Source organism: Saccopteryx leptura, chromosome 4 (genome assembly GCF_036850995.1).
Source record: "Saccopteryx leptura isolate mSacLep1 chromosome 4, mSacLep1_pri_phased_curated, whole genome shotgun sequence".
NCBI lineage: Eukaryota > Metazoa > Chordata > Mammalia > Chiroptera > Emballonuridae > Saccopteryx > Saccopteryx leptura.
In genome coordinates, this window is record NC_089506.1 from 188666679 (window position 1) to 188687011 (window position 20333).

At 40.8% G+C, this 20333-nt stretch overlaps 1 protein-coding gene across 2 annotated transcripts in view; it reads right to left on the minus strand.

The window, feature by feature from the left end:
* LOC136403467 (NXPE family member 3-like) overlaps positions 1-19427 on the minus strand; it is a 41441-nt gene extending 22014 nt beyond the window's left edge. Inside the window, exons 1-3 of one of the 2 annotated variants that reach the window (XM_066382226.1) lie at positions 19304-19427; positions 11257-11369; positions 4013-4767 (exon numbers count right to left, since the gene is read on the minus strand). In XM_066382226.1, coding sequence (XP_066238323.1) covers positions 4013-4767; positions 11257-11325 — 824 coding nt within the window. In that variant the 5' untranslated portion in view covers positions 11326-11369; positions 19304-19427. Of the gene's footprint in view, positions 1-4012; positions 4768-11256; positions 11395-19303 lie in introns of both variants that reach the window. The other variant, XM_066382225.1, reaches the window with a different exon arrangement.
* Positions 19428-20333: the final 906 nt, after the last annotated feature.

The window sequence follows — 20333 nt, forward strand, 5'->3', positions numbered from 1 at the left end:
GCTAAGGACCCAGGTTTGAAACCCTGAGGCTGCCAGCTTGAGCGTGGGCTCACCAGCTTGAGCACAGGATCACTGGCTTGAGCAAGGGGTCATTGACTTAGATGGAGTCCCTCTCCTCACCGCCATCAAGGCACATATGAGAAAGCAATCAATGAACAACTAAGGTGCCACAACTATGAGTTGATGTTTCTCATCTCTCTCCCTTCACGTCTGTCTGTCTGTCTCTTTCTTTCTCTATCTAACCCCCCAAAACAAAAAAACCCCCTAAATGTCCATTAATTGCACAACCCAGCAATCACATACAAGCACTTATTCCAGAGAAATGGAAACTTGTGTCCATATAAAATCTTATCTATGGCCTGACCAGGCTGTGGTGCAGTGGATAGAGCATTGGACTGGGATTTGGAGGACCCAGGTTTGAAAACCTGAGGTTTCAGGCTTGAGTACCGGGTCACTGGCTTGAGCATGGGATTATAGACATAACCCCACAGTAGCTGGCTTGAGCCCAAGGGTTGCTGGATTGAAACCCAAGGTCTCTGGCTTGAGCAAGTGGTCTCTTGCTCTGCTGTAGTCCCCTGGTCAAGTTACATATGAGAAAGCAATCAATGAACAACTAAGGAGCTGCAACAAAAAATTGATACCTCTCATCTCTCTCCCTTCCTGTCTGCCTGTCCCTCTCTCTGACTCTCTCTCTGTCTCTGTTAAAAATAAAAAATATGAATATACATGGAAGCTTTACTCGTTGTAGTAAAAAGAAACAGAAAAAAACCAAATGTCCTTCAATGGGAGAAGATATTTAAAGAAACTTATACAATAGACTACCAGGCAGCAATAAAAAGAATAGATTATTGATAGAATATTCTAAGTACTAATTCTATTATTATTTTTTATTTATTCATTTTAGAGAGGGAGGAGAGAGAGACAGAGGGAGAGAGAGAAAAAGAGAGAGAAGCAGGGAGGAGCAGGAAGCATCAACTCCCCTATGTGCCTTGACCGGGCAGGGGTTTTGAACTGGCAACCTCAGTGTTCCAGGTTGACGCTTTATCCACTGCACCACCACGGGTCAGGCTGTTTTTTATTAGTATTATTTTTATTTATTCATTTTAGAGGTAAGTACTAGTTGTGTATTAATTATGTTTTACAGATATAATCTTCCAGTCTTGGAAGTTAAGTTGACTTAAACAATATTTATGGGACTTCCTGTAATGGTGAAGTTTTTTATTTATATTTATATATTGCCACCTTTATGACTATTTTCTTTTCACTTATGATTTGTGCCTTTTAGTATGTCTAAAATAATATTTTCCTGACAAAAATCAAAGTCATTTTTTAGTATGTCTAAAACAATATTTTCCTGACCCAAAATCAAAAAGACATTTTCTTTTCTAAGTTTTAAGGTTGCCTTTTTTTCACATTTAGTTCTTTAGTCCTCCTGATACTGATCTTTATGTACCATATTTCCCCATGTATGAGACGTACCCTTTTCTGAAACATTTGAGATCTGAAAACTGAGTGTCTTATACAGTGGGTGTTGATTTTTTAAACTTGCATTTCCTGCTTTGTTGCGCTTGTTTTTGTGCTCATTGTTGTAGATTTTCTTAATTGTATTTATATATATTTCACACTTTTTTGCACTTGTTGTTTGCGCTCATTGTTTCACACTTTGTTACCAGATATTAAGTCAGGTTACGTTTTGCCATGTTCTGCCCAGAAATGGCTCAGAAAAGATTTTCATACAGTGCCGAATTCAAGTTAAAAGTGATCCTGTTTGGAAAAGTGAATGTGAATGGAAATCGTGCTGCTAAACGTAAGCTTGGTCCTCCTCCAACTGAGAAATCAATCTGAGATTGGCTACGGGAAGAAGAAACTTTACTGAAAATGCCACGGCAGAAGAAGGCCATGAGAGCCAAGTCAGCAAAATGGCCTGATTTAGAGAGGGAATTGAAGATATGGATTGAAGAGCAAAGAGCAATTGGAATTCCTGTGTCCACAAAGATGGTTCAGCATGAGGTAAGAAGAACAGCTGATGACAATTTGACACCGGCAGGAAGAATGAAGAAACTAACTATAGGAGAAGTTTGTACCTGGGTGAAAAGACCCTGGGATAATATCAAGATTGAGATTATTGTCAAGTCATTTAAGAAGTGTGGCATTTCAAATGCCATAGATGAAACTGGGGACAAGGCAATATAGGAAGACAGTGATTCGTCATCAGAAACAGATGAGGACAAGCTAATGTATGGGAATTTGACAGTGATGAGGAGTTGTATGAATTTTATGATGAATGAAACTTGAGTTCAATAACTTTATGTAATACATTTTTTTTCAAAATTTGGGCCCCCAAATGAAGGTGCATTTTATACATGGGAGCATCTGATATATGGAGAAATACGGTATTTACTGTGCGCTTCGGAGAAAATTATACTTTTTTTCTGTTTCTTCACTACTCAATGCATTTCCATTGTTTTTGAATACCTATTATGTTTAGAGAAAATTAGTTATCTTTATAGATCTAGTTTATTTTATGGTTTATTTAACTGTGCCTAAATAAATGCCACATGTTATGTCAAGAGACTTGTTTAAAAGTATTTCATTACTGAAAATTGAAATATAAAGAGAAGAAAAGTATGTATACCTTGAAAACACTAAACATATAAAAGTTGTTAGAGCAATACTCATAGTGTCGAAATTAGAATGTAAAGCAGAAAGTAAGAAAGAAACATGAATAATTTATCATTAACATAAGATAATCACAAAGATGAAGGTATTAACAACATAGTCTTTAAATTTGTAAGTTGAAAACTGTCTGAATTACAAAGAGAAATAGTCAAATCTATAAATCTACAAACACAGTTGATATATTTATATCTGGACTAATAAATTAAGCAGACTGAAATATTAATGAAGGTATATATGTTTGGAATAAAAAAGTTAACAAGCTAAATCAAATAGATTTATAATTCTATTCTGAAGAAAAAAAGACTAAAAATTATTTTCAAGGAAATAGAAAATACAAACAAAAACTTAGTCAACTACTCAATTACAAATAAATTTTTAACAAATTTCAAAGACTCAATATCAGAAACCATATTTCTAGTCATATTGCAACTATTAGGAAAAAAATATGAAGATAGCCATCTCCCTGCCATATATTCAGAAACTAAAAACAATTCCTAAATAATTCATGAGTTAAAGAGGAAATCACTGTGAATACCACCAAAAAAAGGGAAATCACTGTGAAAATTATAAAACATGTAAAATGGAATAAAAATGAAGTTTCCACATACAAAAATTTGGAAAATATAGCTAAATCTGTACTCTGAGGGAAATTTATAACTTTAGCTATTTTTAATTAATATGGATATAAAGAAGATTGATAAATTGGTTAATTGTTCTGAATCCTGAAATTAGAAAAAAGAAATAAGCCCTGAAGTAAATAAAAGGAAGATAGATCAAAGATATCCACAGAAACAAATGAAATAGAATGGAGACTTCATTTTCCTGGGAATATGGCAGACTCCAGTTTTCATACCAATCCTTATTCACACTGACACCACTAAAAACTCAGGATAAATTTTTTAAAAATATTTTTCAAATTAATAAAAACATTGAAGAAATATTTTTAAACAATTAAATATCTAACAAAATAAGGAAGTTTCAAATGAAAATATAAATGCAGAATGGAATTTAAATGTATAAATGAGGCACTCAATACACTTTTACCCTGTGGTCATTTGCTCTGCCTTGAATATTTCATCTCTTATCTTTCCTGGAGAATCAATTGTGAACTTCCCTATATAAATAACCTGACCAGTTTCTTGTAGTTCATGTCTGTTTAGAAATGTCTGTTATATATAATAGGTGCTCAACAAGCATCTGTTGAGTGAGAGTATAAATAAATGAGTGGAGTAAACTGGGGAGGGTCATTGGGTCATAGAGAAAATATAAATATTTAGGAAAAAAGATGTGGCTTAGTGTTGGGGCAGGCTTCCCAGATACTGTGTTTTCTTACCATGCCAGCAGGGCCTCATCATGTAGAGTAGTCACATTCAAGTAACTTCCTTTTGAGTGCCCAACTAAAGAGTTGCAGGGCAGGGTAGAGGGTTGAGCACAGAACCAGAGCTCACCCGAATCCATGTCCCTGTACTGGCAGATAGGCCCTCTTGCTCCAGTTGACTCGGGGTGAACATTGCAAATCATAGTCTCTATAGTTCCTGTGGGTCCCCGGAAATACCCTCTAAAATCAACCGTGGCCCTTTTCTCCCTCCAGATTCTTCGCAGAACTCCAATTGCCTCGCTGGAGTGGATTAGCCTCACTTGCACCCGGGCCTTCCCAGACCAGAGAAGGGGGAAGGACAGCAGGTATGTGCCATTCTCCAGATCCTGGACATCCCCAGGCACCCCAGCCTTCAATTCGGGACCCAGCAGCTGTGCCCGAAACAGATCTCCACCATGGGTCTTGGGCCTGCCCCGATGGTCTCTGGCAACAAGGATGACCTCAAGATAGCCTCCCAGGGCATAGCTGGCCTGTGCAGGACCCTTCAGGTGGTAGGTGGAATTTTGGGGGCTGGTGGAGGCCAATAGGTCCCCCTTATTTCCTGGAGTTGGAGGCCAGTACAGAAGATGGGTCCATTTAGCAAGCTCCTTGGGGAGAGACTCCAAGAGGGAAGGAGATTCTGTGAACTTGGGGGTTGATTTACAAGCAGGTCGGTACGATGGGGGCCGAAGGGTGGTGCTGTCAGGCCAGGTCATCCTGCAGTAGAGGACCTGCGAGTAGAGAAAGGAAAATCTATCAGTGGTTTGTGTTTTCCTCACTTTCTTTTAGGAAGGGGATTTCACTCATCAAAGCTAGTTCTCTCTGCTGGGGGTCCTCTCCTGCTTGCACCAGTCTGTTCTTCATCAGCCTAGTGTCTGAGTCATTACCAGATTTACTTTAGAGGAGCATCTCGTGTGAGGGTGAAGTTCTATGTCTGGATCTCAACTCTCCTCTTATCTCAACCTTTTCCCTCCACTACCACCCACACCCCTGCCACAAACACAGAGATATGTGTGGGCTTGCCTCCAACTGCCACAGCCCTTGCTTTCCTCTCAGAATCCGGCATTCTGATTGAGTCCTCTTTTTACTTCCTATGTCCTCTCTCCACCTCTCCAACCCCATCATCTCAACCTAGATTTCCAACAGAGTCAGACTTGGACAAGGCCATTACGCAATTCTGCTGAGGGTTACACTAAAAGGAGGTTAGACCATCTCTTAGGAAGCTCCCTCACTGATTGGGCTCAGTGGACAAAAGAAGTGATTCAACCACAGAAACCACTGGAAAAGTGAGATGCTATAGAAAGGCACAGGCAGAGGTGCAGGTTGGAAAAAGACTGAGAAATGGCAGATTCTTTTCTAGGAAGACACGAAGTTTGCTAATGGCAGAGAGTCTCCTCCAGGGGCCCAGTGGTCTCTAATCCCATACTCTGAGAAACACAAAGTCACAAATACAGACCAGAGAAGTGTAAGAAACCAAACAGGAAGAGCAGCAGAGGGGGCCTTGTTTTGTGCGATGAACAGTGGTGGTGGGTTTGAGAGGGAGCCTATGCACCTGGCCTATTAGATATTGATGTATGCCCAGCAATAGTCTCTTCTACTCAAGCAAGTGTAATTCAGAGAAAAGCAACCCACTGGCACATCTCAAAGTCCATGGCAACACATGGGAGGTGCTTTGAGGCTGTGGTCTCTGTTTTGATTGTTCGTGGACAGAACACTTACAGGATTGGCTCCTCTCTGGGCTGAGGAGGAGAAAGGTTGAACATCATAAAGTCTGGACTCAGATTCAGTACTGTGTGGATCCTTGGAATGCTTGGCCCACAAGGGCCAGTGGCGTCTTGGGAGAAAGTACAGCTGATAAGGCGTTTGGTCCTAATGGGGCCTGTTCAGAGTCCCTCCTCCTGGGTGGGGAGAATGTCAGGGGAGCACTAAACTGGGAGATCACAAATCAGAACGACTTCTTGTCCATCCCTAACAAAGGGCAAAAACGTGCTGGTGAACATGTTCCATGTTCCCAGAACCAAAGACTTTATTTTTTGCCTCCTGTCACTTGCAGCTTTGCCACCACACAACGGATCCTGAAAATCTGAACTGACCAGTAGGAGTGGTCAAGAGTTATGTTATGGCAAATTTGAACAGATTTGAGAGACAAAGACCAAAAATATCAGTTTAAGATTAAAAGAATTACTAAGTGTGAGAGGTTACATGAATGCTTGTCTTATTATTCCTGAAATTTCATTACATGTTATATATATTCTCTGGTATGTGAAAAATATTTGCTAATAAAAACAAATTTTATAAAAAATATCTGGGCTTTGGCATGGTAAGTCAGCTGGTTGGAGCATCATCTCAATTTGCCAAGGTTGTGGGTTTGATTCCCAGTCAGGGCACACACAAGAAGCAACCAATGACTGTACAACTAAGTGGAATAACAGGTGATGCTTCTCTCTCTCTTTCTCTCCTACACCTCTCTCTAAAATATCAATGAATAATTTTTTTAAAGTTTAAAAATTATCTGCTTAATTTCACTTTACCCAAAGAGGAACTATAAAAAGAAAAATACAGTTTGACCCATGGAGGCACAGTGGATAAAGTGTCAACCTGGAATGCTGAGGTCCCTAGTTCAAAACCCTTGGCTTGCCTGGTCAAGGCACATATGGGAGTTGATGCTTCCTGTTCCTACTCCCCCCCTCTAAAATGAATAAGTTAAAAAAATTTTTTTTAAAGAAAGAAAAATACATTCTGTCTAGATAGAAATGAAAAGAGAAAACTTCAGGAATAACATCTTTAAGGTGGCACGTAGGAAGCCCTAGACTAGGGGTCTCAAACTCGTGGCCCACAGGCCGCATTTGGCCCGCCGAACAATTTTGTGCGGCCCGCAGACTAATCCATGAAGTTCAAAATATTTTGGATAAAATTAAGTAAGCCTAGGGGCCTACTTGTATTTTTCATTTCTCTAGCATCCTAGCTAGATATTAGCTTAGTTAACAGCAGTTGTGATGCGAACTACAGTACAGTTTCTGGTCGTTTTGTGACACTGAGTAAACTGCATGTACGATTGTGCTTGTTGTACTGATTTTTTTTTGTTTTCAACTGCAGTGAGAAAAGTGTTGCGTAACAGTTGCCTTTTGTAGACCTAGTGCGGCCTGCCGAACGGCTGTGATCTTGCTCTGCGGCCCACATGCTGAGTTGAGTTTGAGACCCCTGCCCTAGACCCTCTTTCCCCCCATGAACACATAGATTCATCAACAATGCACAGACCAATTTCCTTCGTAAGAAGTACAAAACTAACAGAGGCTTTGCACTCTAGGGCTAGGCGAACATGAAAACAGACTTACCAAAGCTGGGAGGAGATTCAGGACACCCCGTACTGCAATAAAATCAGGGAGAGGACCTCCAGTTCCCAGTTTCTATCAGCTCCAGTGCCCCAACGTTTCCATAAGTCTCCTCAGGGGACTGGTTTCTGGCCTGCTAGTTTTGCAGTGCTGACGAGACTAGCCCAGTCTAGCTGTGTGGGGGAGAACAGGGACCACTAGGCTGGTCATCACCATAACTCCCCCCACCCCTCCATTCACCTCAGCTCCCTATGCTGCTGAAAGAATCAATCACAGAAAGACAAGTATTACATGATTCCCTTTTTATGAAGTATCTAAAATCGTCAAATTTATGGAGTTGAAGAGTGGAATGCTGTTTGCCAGAGGCTAGAGAGAGGAAGAAATGGGCAATTATTAATTAACATGCACAAAATTTCAGTTAAGCAAGATAAACTCCACAGGTCTGCTGCACAACATTGAACCTAAAATACGGCATTGCATACGTTAAGAATTGTTAAGCAGATAGATCTCATGTTAAGTGTTCTTATCACTATGAAATAAAATTTAAAAATAAAAATACTTCTTGTAATCAAAAGACACTATTAGAGTGAAAATCAGGCACGACACAGAGCTGGAGAAGATATCTGCTCCATGTACAACAAATGAAGGAGCTTGTATCCAGAATCTATAAAGAATTTCTACAAATTAGTGAGAAAGCCAAATACCTCAATTAAAAATGGATGGAACATACTTTAACAGCATTTCACCATAGAAGGAATTCAAATGACCCATAAATGTATGAATTTGTGCTCAGCTGAATTAGTTAGGGAAGGTATGTAAATTAAAACCACAGAGAAATACCTCTTTGTAGTCAAAGAAAGGTGACAACTGTAAGACAATACCAATGTTAGTGAGGATATGAAGCAAGCAAATCTCTCATGTTGTGCTGGTAAGAACATAAATCGGGGAAATCACTGCACAAATGGCTGTATGTATTGAGGTTAACATATGCATACCTGAGGACCAAGCAGTTTAGCTCGTTGGTATATACCCAAAAGAAAGGCATGCATATGTGCAGCAAGTAATAATTAAAATAGCTCCAATCTGAACAGAATCCAAATGGCCATCAATAATAGAATGGTAAGTGCATTGTCAATATATTGATACACTGGAGTACGAGCATGAAATAGAAATCAACAAAGAACAGCTTTACATTACAACATGGATGATTCTCACAAAAATAGAATGAAAGAAGACACACATAAAAGAGTACAGAGTGTATGATTACATTTCTATAAAATGCAAAATCAGGTTAAAATAGGCTATAATATTTATAGTTGGAAAGAAGAGAGGGTGATAGTGACAGAGAAGGAGGCAAAAGAGAAAGCTTTTAGGGGAACCGGTAATTTTTATATGTTGCCTTGCAATAATTACACAGCTCTGCTTTTTATTTAATTGAACATTTATGATTTATGTATTTTTATGTATTTTATAATTCAACTTTTTTAAAAAGTGGAAAGTTTTGACTGCTGCACCAAGATATCTAACTATCACACAGTGAAAACTTACTCTGGAAAAGAAATCAACACTTTTTTGGACCTGTCTGGTTTTCAAGTGACAGGAGAAGGGATAGAGAGACTCCCACATATGCCCTGACCAGGATCCACCAGCAACCTCCACCCGGTGCCAAGGCTTGGATCAACTGAGCTCTATCCTCAGCACCCAGGACCGACACTTGAACCAATCGAGCCACTGGTGCTACAGGGGAAGGGAGAGAGGGAAGGAGAGAGCAGCAGATGGCCGCTTTTCACGTGTGCCCTGACTGGGGATTGAATCTGGGCCATCCGCACGCTGGGCCTATGTTCTATCCACTAAGTCAATTGACCAGGGCCTGGACCTGACTTTTAATGTGGATGAAAAAGGGGCCACACACTAAATGTGACAAGTTCAGGAAAGGACTCAATGTGGGCCTTACAAACTCAGTGACTGAAAGGAATCACACAGTGAGACAGTATAAGGACTTTGGCCAGGAATGAAAAAATACCCAGTGACCAGGAAGCTAAGTTAAGATGATGGAGCCAGAACAAACATCAATATAAATGTGACTATCCCTCCATACTCTGTTCAAAACAGTTGCAGAATTTTGTCTCTACTTGAACTGCTTGCTTTTTCTACCCTGACAAATTCCACAAGCCTGCCTTTTCCAAAAAGCCTGTGTTTTGGTTTTTTTTTCATGCAAGCCCACTTTGTCTCCAGCTTATAAAAGCAGCCAAGCAGAGCCAGCCTCGACCCAGTTCGCAGGAGCTTCCTTTCTCCTGTGCTGCCTCCCTTGTGCTCAAGCATAAGCCTAACAAACATCTGTCTGGAAATTTCTCTGGAGTTTCCTCTTGGTTTCTATCTTGTGGAACCCAAGAACCCAACCAGTAACAATAAGATGGTCTGATCATCTGTAATAAACTTAAAAATTCTTAACTAAAAGGAAGTTGTGGTGGTGGGTAGTCACATCCTAGATCTGTAGCTTCCTTGACAAAGGTCAATCTTTACCTTAAGTAAAATAATACAACTTTGGAATGTCAAAGCAATCCTCTCTTTCAGGACCCCTTTTAAGAAGCAATCATTAATTGTTTCTCATTAGCACCTTGACCAGGGCAGAGGTCAGAGCTTAAGCTGAGCCAGTGACACCTTGCTTAAGCCAGTGACCTTTGGGCTGAAGTCAGTGACCATGGGATCATGTGAATGATCCCACACTCAAGCTGGTGACCCCACACTCAAGCTGGGGATCCCACACTCAAGCCCGATGAGCCTGCACTCAAGCTGGCAATGTTGGGGTTTTGAACCTGTGATCTCAGTGTCCCAGGTGGATGTTCTATCTACTGCACCACCACCAGCCATCCCAGATTGACTACTTTTAAGAGAAACCAGAAATTCGTATTTTCAAATGAGAGCTCCTCTTGTTTAAATACCAACAACCCATTTAATTGCTTTAAATATACATTGAGACTGGGACCAGTGGTGGCGTCGCAGTGGATAGAGTGTTTATCTGGGAACTGAGGTCCCAGGTTCTAAACCCCAAGGTCTACAGTTTGACTGCAGTTTCATCCAGCTTGAGCACAAGGCTCACTAGCTTAAGCATGGGGCTCCAGCTTGAGCGTGAGATCATCAAAATGACCCCATGGTCTCTGGCTTGTGCCCAAAGGTCACTGGCTCAGCTGGAGCCCCCTAGGTCAAGGCACATATAAGAAGCAATCAATGAACAACTAAAGTGACGCAACTAGGAGTTGATGCTTCTTATTTTTCTCACCTCCTGTCTCTCTCTCACTAAAAACAACAACAACAAAAAAAACTCCCAGAAACATGAGTTGAAACAAGTCAAACAAATGTTATCTATAGCTACATTAAGTCCCAGAAACCCAGTACAACCCTTGTACAAACAGGCATTCTTAGCTTCTTGTCACAGCGAAGTTGCCCAAAACACCACAAAGGTCACTCCAGCCAATTGCCCACTCTCTTTTCAAACAGAGAATGTTTTCCTGACTCTGCCTCTTTTTCTCTGTGCTAAGAAGCAGAACTGGACACCACAGACTTGTATCTCTTTCTCTTACACTGTGGCAGAAAGGGTGAGAGAGCTAAGAATGATGTGAATTGCTTTTTTTTTCCCTCCACTAAGATTACCCTGAAACAATCTCTTCTGGGTTTGTGTTTCTAATTCCCTAATAGACCCCAACACCCAACTCTTCTTAAGGAGGACATTCCACCCTGGCAATTGCCGCCTCTGGAGTCACACAGGGACAGATAAAAGGAGATTGAGAGCTCCCTCAGTCTCCTCTCCCAGATTAAGACAGTAATCAATCCAAACGTGAGGTTGCTTAAGGAGAGAACACGATAGTGCCGAGCAAGGGCAGTACTCACCCATATGAGAAAGATCGATGCCACAATCAGAATCTTGTACCCCTTGCATTGCTCCATGAACAGACCCATGGCAGCATAGACTCTTCTCTGAAATATCCAGTATGAACCAGGAACTTAGGTGCATAAAACAAAAAAACACTAAAAAAGCATAAAACAATAAACAAAAGTTTATTTTGGTCTTTGAAGTTACTGAGTTCATTCTTGTAACTTTCCAAGAGAGGTGCATGTTCTGCCTGATACTTCAAAATCTTCCAGACTCTTTGTCTCTCAAAATCCACCTTTCTAAGTTCCAAGTTTTCCCCAGAATTTAGAGTCTCACGTTATGGACTTTGAAACCATTGCAGCTTCCCATAAGTAGGTAGATTCTATTCTGAGATACAAAGGACATCCTTGGGTCTTTGCACTAATAACCTCTTTCACAATTGTTTTAGATAATAATTCACCATACCCAAAGGCCATCAGTGAGAGAATTTATATTTTGTCATTTACTTGTAAATTTTTATAAAATGTATTTGGTGTTCACTGGGATTCTTTTATTGTTATATTGTAACTTTGGAACGGGAGGACTTTGGTGTGAGGAAGGCTACGGCATCTTCCCGAGAGTGTCAGATTGGTATGACTGCGAGGACTGAGGTCTGCTAGAGTCAGGGCACGATTCAGTGTGTTTTGGTGCCCAACTGCCCTGGAATTCATAAGATGAAATAATATAAGGTAGAATAGAGAGCTGGAAATTCAAATCTGAAGAAGAATACAAATATGCCAAAAACAGTGACCAACATTGTTATTGTTGAACCAAGTTCAAATTTGGTTCTGCAACTTTGAGTCAGCTGGAGTAAAAAGGGACAGCGCAAAACACATCAGTATTTCCCAACCTCCAGCCACACACTAGGAACTCAATGATTTAGCCATATCCATATCTTGTCTACACTCTTTTTTACTTAGTGTTTTTTCTTAAACTCATTCATTATTAAAATTCAAAGACATTAATTTTGAACAGAGAAGCAGTAATATCTACAAAAGTAAAGGTGTAAGTATCTTTCTATTTATGAAAATTTCAAATTACAGAAAAATAGAAATAACAACAAAATTGCCCGCCACCTAGCTCTATCACACTGTAGCACTTTCGTTTTGCCTAATTTTGAGACAATATGGCCCCAGTTTATGCATATGTTCTTAGTTGGCAAGTTTTTTTTGGTCAGTTTCAGGTATACAGCATAGTGGTTAGACAATCATTTATTTTATAGTGTTTCCCCTGAAATTTCCAGAACCCACCTGGCACCATACCTAGTTATTACAGTCTTATTGACATTATTCCCTATGCTGTCCTTTACATCCCCAGGACTATTTTGTAATGCCAATTTGTCCTTCTTAATCCCTTCACCTTTTTCATCCAGTCTCCAAACTCCGCTTTTGGCAACCATCAGTCTGTTCTCTGAGTCTATGAGTCTGTTTCAATTTTCAGATCATACCTTTAAAGTAGATGAAAATGTATAGAACTCTAAGGAATAACTGAATTGACACCCCAAGATCTGTCTCCTTAACAACTAGTACTCCTTTAAGAGCAATGATCAAAGGAAAAAATACCTCATTAAAAATTTTTTTTTGTAATGTCACCACCTAGCCTCAATACAAACTGCAGACAGGGAAGTCTGGCCTGTAAATGAATCTCTGAATTATAACACTATTCACCAATTATGTGTTTTTTTTTTGTTTTTTTTTTTGCAAAAATGAAGACAAATGGAGTAAAATACTTTATATTCAGTTGTTTATGGTTCTTTATCAAGATAGAGATCTAAGGAAGTATTGTAGGATGTGTTGCCACATGGCAGATAAATTAAAGGACACCTTCTTTGCAGCTTCAGCAAGATGCTGGCCTCTGTCCCTAGGGAATCAAACAGAATTCATCCTGAGGGCAAAGCAGCTGGCTGCCCAGTTTACTCCCCAGCTGAACCCAAAGTGCAGCCAGTGCTGTAGAATCCTTCCACTACAGAACTGCCGGCACCAGCCCTGCTATGAGTCCTGCCATTACAAGGAGCCGCACTCAGTATACTCGAACCCTGAGAGAAGTAGCAAACACGAGTCTGAAAGGAATTATTTGAGTGCCCATTCCCTTTTCCATGTCTGACCTGGCCCTTTGCAAAGAAAAATATGGTCAGTTTCCCAAAGATCCTAGCAAATTCACAGAGGGGTTTAGTCACTTAACACTGACTGATGACCTAACTTGGAGTAGTTTACAGATTGTTCTCTCCCACTGCTTCACTGTAGATGAAAAGCAGTGCAGAACAGGAACTGCTAGGGCTTATACTGATAAATTAGTTTGTCATCATGCTCAGCATCACGTATATCAACCAGGGGGAGATGCAATCCCACTAGGTGTGTCGAACTGGGATAGATGAAGGACAAGAGGGAAGGGACCACTGGACTCATATGGTTACTTATCTCATAGAAGCATTGAAAATATATACTATTAAGACTGTTCATTATAACAAATTAAAAAGGTTGCTCAAAAAATAAAAAAATAAAAAAAGGGAAAGAAGAAGGATGAAATCCCACCCTTTTCCAGGGGCAAATAACAAAACCTTTATGAAAGTACCCAAACATGGACTTTGAGTCTGTTAAGGACCAAACACTTCTGGGAATGCTTTTCATTCAGCAGGCAGCCCCAGACAGCAGGAAAAAGTTACAAAACCAACCTTGGAAGCCCAGACCCTCACTGAGCAACTGACTGAGATAGCTTTCAGTGTTTTTAAGAACTGGGACAGGGCAGAGGAAGAGCAAAAAGTCACCTGATGGAAACAAAAGGCTCACTTGTTAGCTGCAGCTTTAAGTCCTACGCCACCTCAGGGTCACCTAGCCCATGGGCTACAATGGGCATCCAAGGAGCAATGCTATTCCTGCAGACAAGAAGGACACATAAAAGAGAAATGCCCACGACTGACTCTGGCTCAACTCCCTCTAGGACCGTATACCCTCTACAAGAGGGAAGGCAATTGGAAAAGTGAATGTGCTAGGCTCCGAAGGGAAAGTAATGCCTCCAAACTAGTGATGGTCAAAACACCGGAGAATTGATGGTGCCTGAGGCTTCCTACCACTTCTGTCAATTGTCTGACCACCTCACCAGAGCAGCCTCAAGTAAGCCTTGATGTGGCAGGTAAGCCCATTACATTTTTATTAGACATGGGGGGGGGGGGCTGCTTACTCTGCTCTAACTCACTCACCAGGGCATCTTTATTCTAAACCCCGCTTGATCACTGTGGTAAATGGGCATCCTCGACACTACCATTTCACTCAACCCCTTGGTTGCTGCCTTGAAAATCTCACTTTTAGTCATACTTTTCTTGTAGTTCTGGGGTGGCCCATTCCCTTACTAGAAAAGGACATATTGTCTTGTCTAGGAACTACCATAATCCTAAAAGCATTAGCTATGGAAGATTATGAACCCTCATAGTTATGCCTAATGGGCAATCTAACTTCTTACCTTAAACCATAAATTAATAATATTCCAGAATCTGTCCTCATCCAAGTCAACTCCAAAGTATGAGAAACGGGAATACCAGGCAGTGCAACGAACATCCCTTGGTCAGGATATCCCTAAAACCAGGGTACCCTACCCTAACAAAAGACAGTACCCTCTAAAACCTAAGGCCTTAAAAGGGATCAAGCCTCTTACTGAAAAATATTTAAGGCCTGGGCTTCCCAGGCCCTGCCAACCCTTATGCAATACACCTATTCTCCCAGTTCAAAAGCCAAATGAAGAATATCAGTTTGTACAAGACCTAAGGGTAATAAATAAGCCTGCAATTTCATTCTATAGTTCCAAATCCCTACACTATCTTAAATCCTAGGAGAAGTCAAATAGTTTACTGTATTAGATTTAAAGGGTGCCTTTTTCTGCATCCCCCTTCATCCTGACTCCCAGTACTTGCTCACATTTGAATAGACTAACCTCCAAATTAGAGACACTTTCCAATATACATGGACTGTACTCCCTCGGGACATTAAGGACAGTCCCCATTTTTTTTTTTTTTAATTTTAATTTTAATTTTAATTTTATTTTTTTTTTCATTTTTCTGAAGCTGGAAACAGGGAGAGACAGTCAGACAGACTCCCGCATGCGCCCGACCGGGATCCACCCGGCACGCCCACCAGGGGGCGACGCTCTGCCCACCAGGGGGCGATGCTCTGCCCATCCTGGGCGTCGCCATATTGCGACCAGAGCCACTCTAGCGCCTGAGGCAGAGGCCAAGGAGCCATCCCCAGCGCCCGGGCCATCTTTGCTCCAATGGAGCCTTGGCTGCGGGAGGGGAAGAGAGAGACAGAGAGGAAAGCGCAGCGGAGGGGTGGAGAAGCAAATGGGCACTTCTCCAGTGTGCCCTGGCCGGGAATCGAACCCGGGTCCTCCGCACGCTAGGCCGACGCTCTACCACTGAGCCAACCGGCCAGGGCCCCCATTTGTTTGAAAATGCTTTAACCAAGAAATTAAAAACTCCAATTGACTAATGGGACCCTCCTATGAGATGTTGATGACTTATTAATTTCTAGTTATAACAAAGAAAACTCAGATACAAATTTCATCCTGGTAGTATTAAACATCTTTGCAAATAGAGGATTTAAAGTTTTCTCCTAACAAACCCAAATAATTCCTCACAGTCCAACATTTGGGATACCTACTTAGCCCAGGATCCTGGACCCTGCCATCCCCCCCAAATAAAACCCCCAGACCATATTAGTTCTGAGTCCCACAATTACACAACAGCTTTGAGAATTTTTAGGAACACCTGGCTTCTGCCACCTGTGGATACCAGGTCTTGGGCTAATTGCTAAACCGCTATATAGGGCTTTAAAGAAAGACAACAAAGAGCCTATAGGCTGCGCCCTTAAATGCTACCATGCCTTTGAGAAGTTACAAGTGTGGCTATCATCAATAAGACAGGTAATAACAAGTGTTGAAGAGGCTGTGGAGAGAAACAAACTCTCATTCACTGCTGGTGGGAATGCAAATTAGTACAACTATTTTGGAAGAAAGTATAGTGGTTCCTCAAAAAATTAAGAATAGAACTACCATATGACCCAGCAATCCTTCAACTGGGTATCTAACCCAGAAACTCAAAAACTCTGGTATGTAAAGATACATGCACCCCCATGTTCATAAAATTATTCACAGTGGCCAAGACATGGAAACAACTAAAATGTCCCTTGATAGAGGATTGGATAAAAAAGATGTGGTACATATATATAAAATGGAATACTACTCAGCTATAAGAAATGATGACAGCCTGACCTGTGGTGGCGCAGTGGATAATGCGTTGACCTGGAAATGCTGAGGTTGCCGGTTTGAAACCCTGGGCTTGCCTGGTCAAGGCACATATGGGAGTTGATGCTTCCAGCTCCTCCCCCCTTCTCTCTCTCTCTCTCTCTCTCTCTCATCTCTCTCTCTCTCTCTGTCTCTTCCTCTCCTCTCTAAAATGAATAAATAAAAAAAATAAAAAAAAGATAAAGTATGATGAGGTAATACTAAAAAAATAATAACAAAAGTCCAATTACATAGACAATAAAAAAAAAAGAAATGATGACATATTGCCATTTACTACAACATAGATGGACCTTGAGAACATTATACTGAGTGAAATAAGTAATTCAGAAAAAGCTAAGAACTGCATGATTTTATACATAGGTGGGATATAAAACTGAGACTCAGATAAAAGTAAAGTGGTTACCAGGAGTGGGGAAGAGAGGTATGGGGGAAGGGGTGGGAGAGAAGGGAATAAAGATGAACAAATATATGGTGACAGAAAATGATTTGACTTTGGGTGATGGATATACAACATAATCAACAGTTCAAATGCTATAGAAATGTTTATCTGAAACCTATCTACTCTTTTTGATCAATGCCACCTTGTTAAAATTAATATCTAAATAAAAAAGTTAAAAGTGAGAGTGAAATAAGTAAATCAGAAAAAAACAAGAACTGCATGATTCCATACATTGGTGGGACATAAAAACGAGACTAAAAGACATGGACAAGAGTGTGGTGGTTATGGGGGTGGGAAGGAAGGAGGGAGAGGGAGAGGGGGAGGAGGAGGGGCACAAAGAAAACTAGATAGAAGGTGACGGAGGACAATCTGACTTTGGGTGATGGGTATGCAACATAATTGAATGACAAGATAACCTGGACATGTTTTCTTTGAATATATGTATCCTGATTTATTGATGTCACCCCATTAAAATTAATAAAAATTTATTTATAAAAAAAAGTTAAAGTGAAACTAAGCAGTACACCCACCTTAGAGCTGCTAACTTTAGAAAAGCCATTTACCCTGTATATAGCAGAGAGATGAGAAATAACACTTGGAGTCGTCACCCAGAAATTGAGTCTGACTCCAAAACCAGTAGCTTAGTTTTCAAAACAACTACATCTTATAGCAGCCAGCTAGCCACATTGTTTAGAAGCCATAGCATCCACTACTCTAATAGTGAGGGAGGAAGGGAGGGAGGGAGGAAGGGCTGACTGAGTAAGTTTGAAAAGTAACAAACCACAGCTGTGCAGCCCTTTATCAGCTACCTGAAATAACTTGCAACACAAGCAAGATAAACAGGGTATGTGAATAGTCAAAGACAAACAGACAAAACCTCCTCTCAGAACCCCTCCCCTCCCAGAGACACAAGAGTCATGTAGGTCTACAGACAAAGAAGTAAAAAAAATCAGGCACTTGTCACATGAAAGCTAAAGCTGTAAAGGTGTATAAGACTCAGAAAAACTAACTTTTCATGTTTTGTTGCCCTTTTTGGGTCACACTGCTCTGACAGCTAATAAACCCTCACTTCCTCCAGCACTTGTCTGAGCATCCTCCGGGATTCACTCCTTTGCTCCTGCAACAATAGGAGAGGACAATAATTTTGCCCACGGCAAACACAAAGAGTTCAAACCTCCCATCAGATACAAGGTGTGTTAGAAATAAAAGGTCGTTAATGGCTCACCGGAGGAAAGGCTACATAAATATTAGCCTCTCCTCCACGATTCTCCTGAATGAACACTAAAGCTTTGCCAAACTCTCAATCCTGCCACCCTTCTAACAATAAACAAAAAAACTCAGGTCACACTTCAATGCACAGAAACTATTGAACAAGTACATTCATGCAAGCCTGACTTAAAAGGTGAAACCTGACCTAACCCTGAAGCAGAATGTTTTATGGGTGGCAATAGTTTTATACAAAATAGGGTAAAAAAAGGCAGGGTCAGTCTTCAATAAACAATAAAAACAAAACTCCTGTCCGCTACCACTTTGACTCAAAAAATCTGAACTTATAATACTCACTAATGCCTTAGGAAAAAACTTCCAAGTAAATATCTGTACTGACTCAAAGTATGGGTTGCAGCCATACAGGTTTGCTCAGTGGATAGAGCCTCAGCCCAGCATATGGATGTCCCGGGTTTGATTCCCAGTTAGGGCACACAAGAGAAGTGCCCATCTGCTTCTTCACCCCAACCTCTCCACTTCTCTCTCTTTCCCTCCCGCAGCCAGTGGCATGATTAATTCAAACATGGGCCCCGGGAGCTGAGATTGATTCAAGCAACAGCCCCAGACAGGGGTTGCCAGGTGGATCCCCATCGAGGTGCATGCATGAGTCTCACTACCTCCCCTCCTCTCACTTAAAACAAGTATGGGTTTCTAATATCACATGCCCATGTTTCTATTTGGAAAGAAAGAGGACTTTTAATGTCTAAAAATTACCCCATAAAACACCATAAAGAAATTTTAGAACTCCTTGCAGTTATAACACTTCCCCAAAAAGATAGCAATGATGGGCTGCTGGTGCCACCAAAAGGTAAACACTGACACAATCAAAGGCAATACATTAGCAGATCTGGCAGCTAAGATAGTAGAACAGTCTTCATCAATTACTCTAATGGCAGCTTTGCTCCCCAACCTCCCTCTGCCCCCAGAAGGCCCCTTTTACACCACAGAAGAGGTCTCTTGGGCCTTAAAGAATGGATTCTCTAGAAACCCAGAAGGCTGAATATCAAGTGATAATAAGCTTTTATTACCTCAAATCTTAAAATGGAAATAAATCAAAATGTTCCGTGATGACACCCACTTGGGGAGCAATGCTCTTGCCATCCTGGTCTCCCCGCTGTTTATGAAACAGAAACAGCAGGGAGACCAAAAAACTGTAAAGGAAGTGACCTGTTAGTTAAAAAATAACCAGCCACCTCCCTCTTCCTTTCCTCTTGATGTTGTGTTTACATCAAGAAGACATACTCTGGAAAAGACTGGCAAATTGATGATCCTCAGGCTGCCCCCTAAAGTTAGAATGAAGTATTTGCTAGTATTTGTAAACCCTTTCACCAATGGATTGAAGCCTTTCTTATCAAAACAGAAAAAGCTACTAAAATAGCCAGGTACTTACTAAAATGAAAATCTTCCCTGGGTTTGGACTACCAAGATGCTTACAGAATGATGGTAGACACTCTTTTGTAGCCAAAATTACACCACAGCTGGCTCAAGCTTTCAGCATCAACTATCACTTACACTCTTCAGGGAGACCTAAATCCTCGAATAAGCTAGAAAAAGCTACTCAGTCCTGAAAAATAACTGTAGCCAAGCTATGCCAAGAAACCGCAGTCTTGGGTGTCTATGTTTCGCATGAATCTCATGAACATGAGAGCTGTACCTAAAGAAAATTACACATTAGCCCCTTAGAACTCACCTGTGGCAGGTCCTTTCTCAGGTCTGTCCTATTAATAGATGATGAAATCTCCCAGCTGATGTCTTACATCATTAATCTAGGACAAATACAAAAACCATTGCAGAAATATGGAAACTAAATTCTACCTGCCCACAATAAAGACTACTAACACAAACAAATTGAACCAGGAGTAATGGTCTAATTAAAAACCTAGAGGGACAATTATCCTAAGTCTCAACTACAGCCCAGATGGAAGGGCCCACATCAAGTCTGACCAAACACTCCAACTGAAATAAAGCTCACAGGGATAGTCAGTTAGGTTCACTAATCTCAAATTAAACCTGTTTCCTGTGAGTCCCCTCAGGAACCACAATCAAAGACCTACTTTT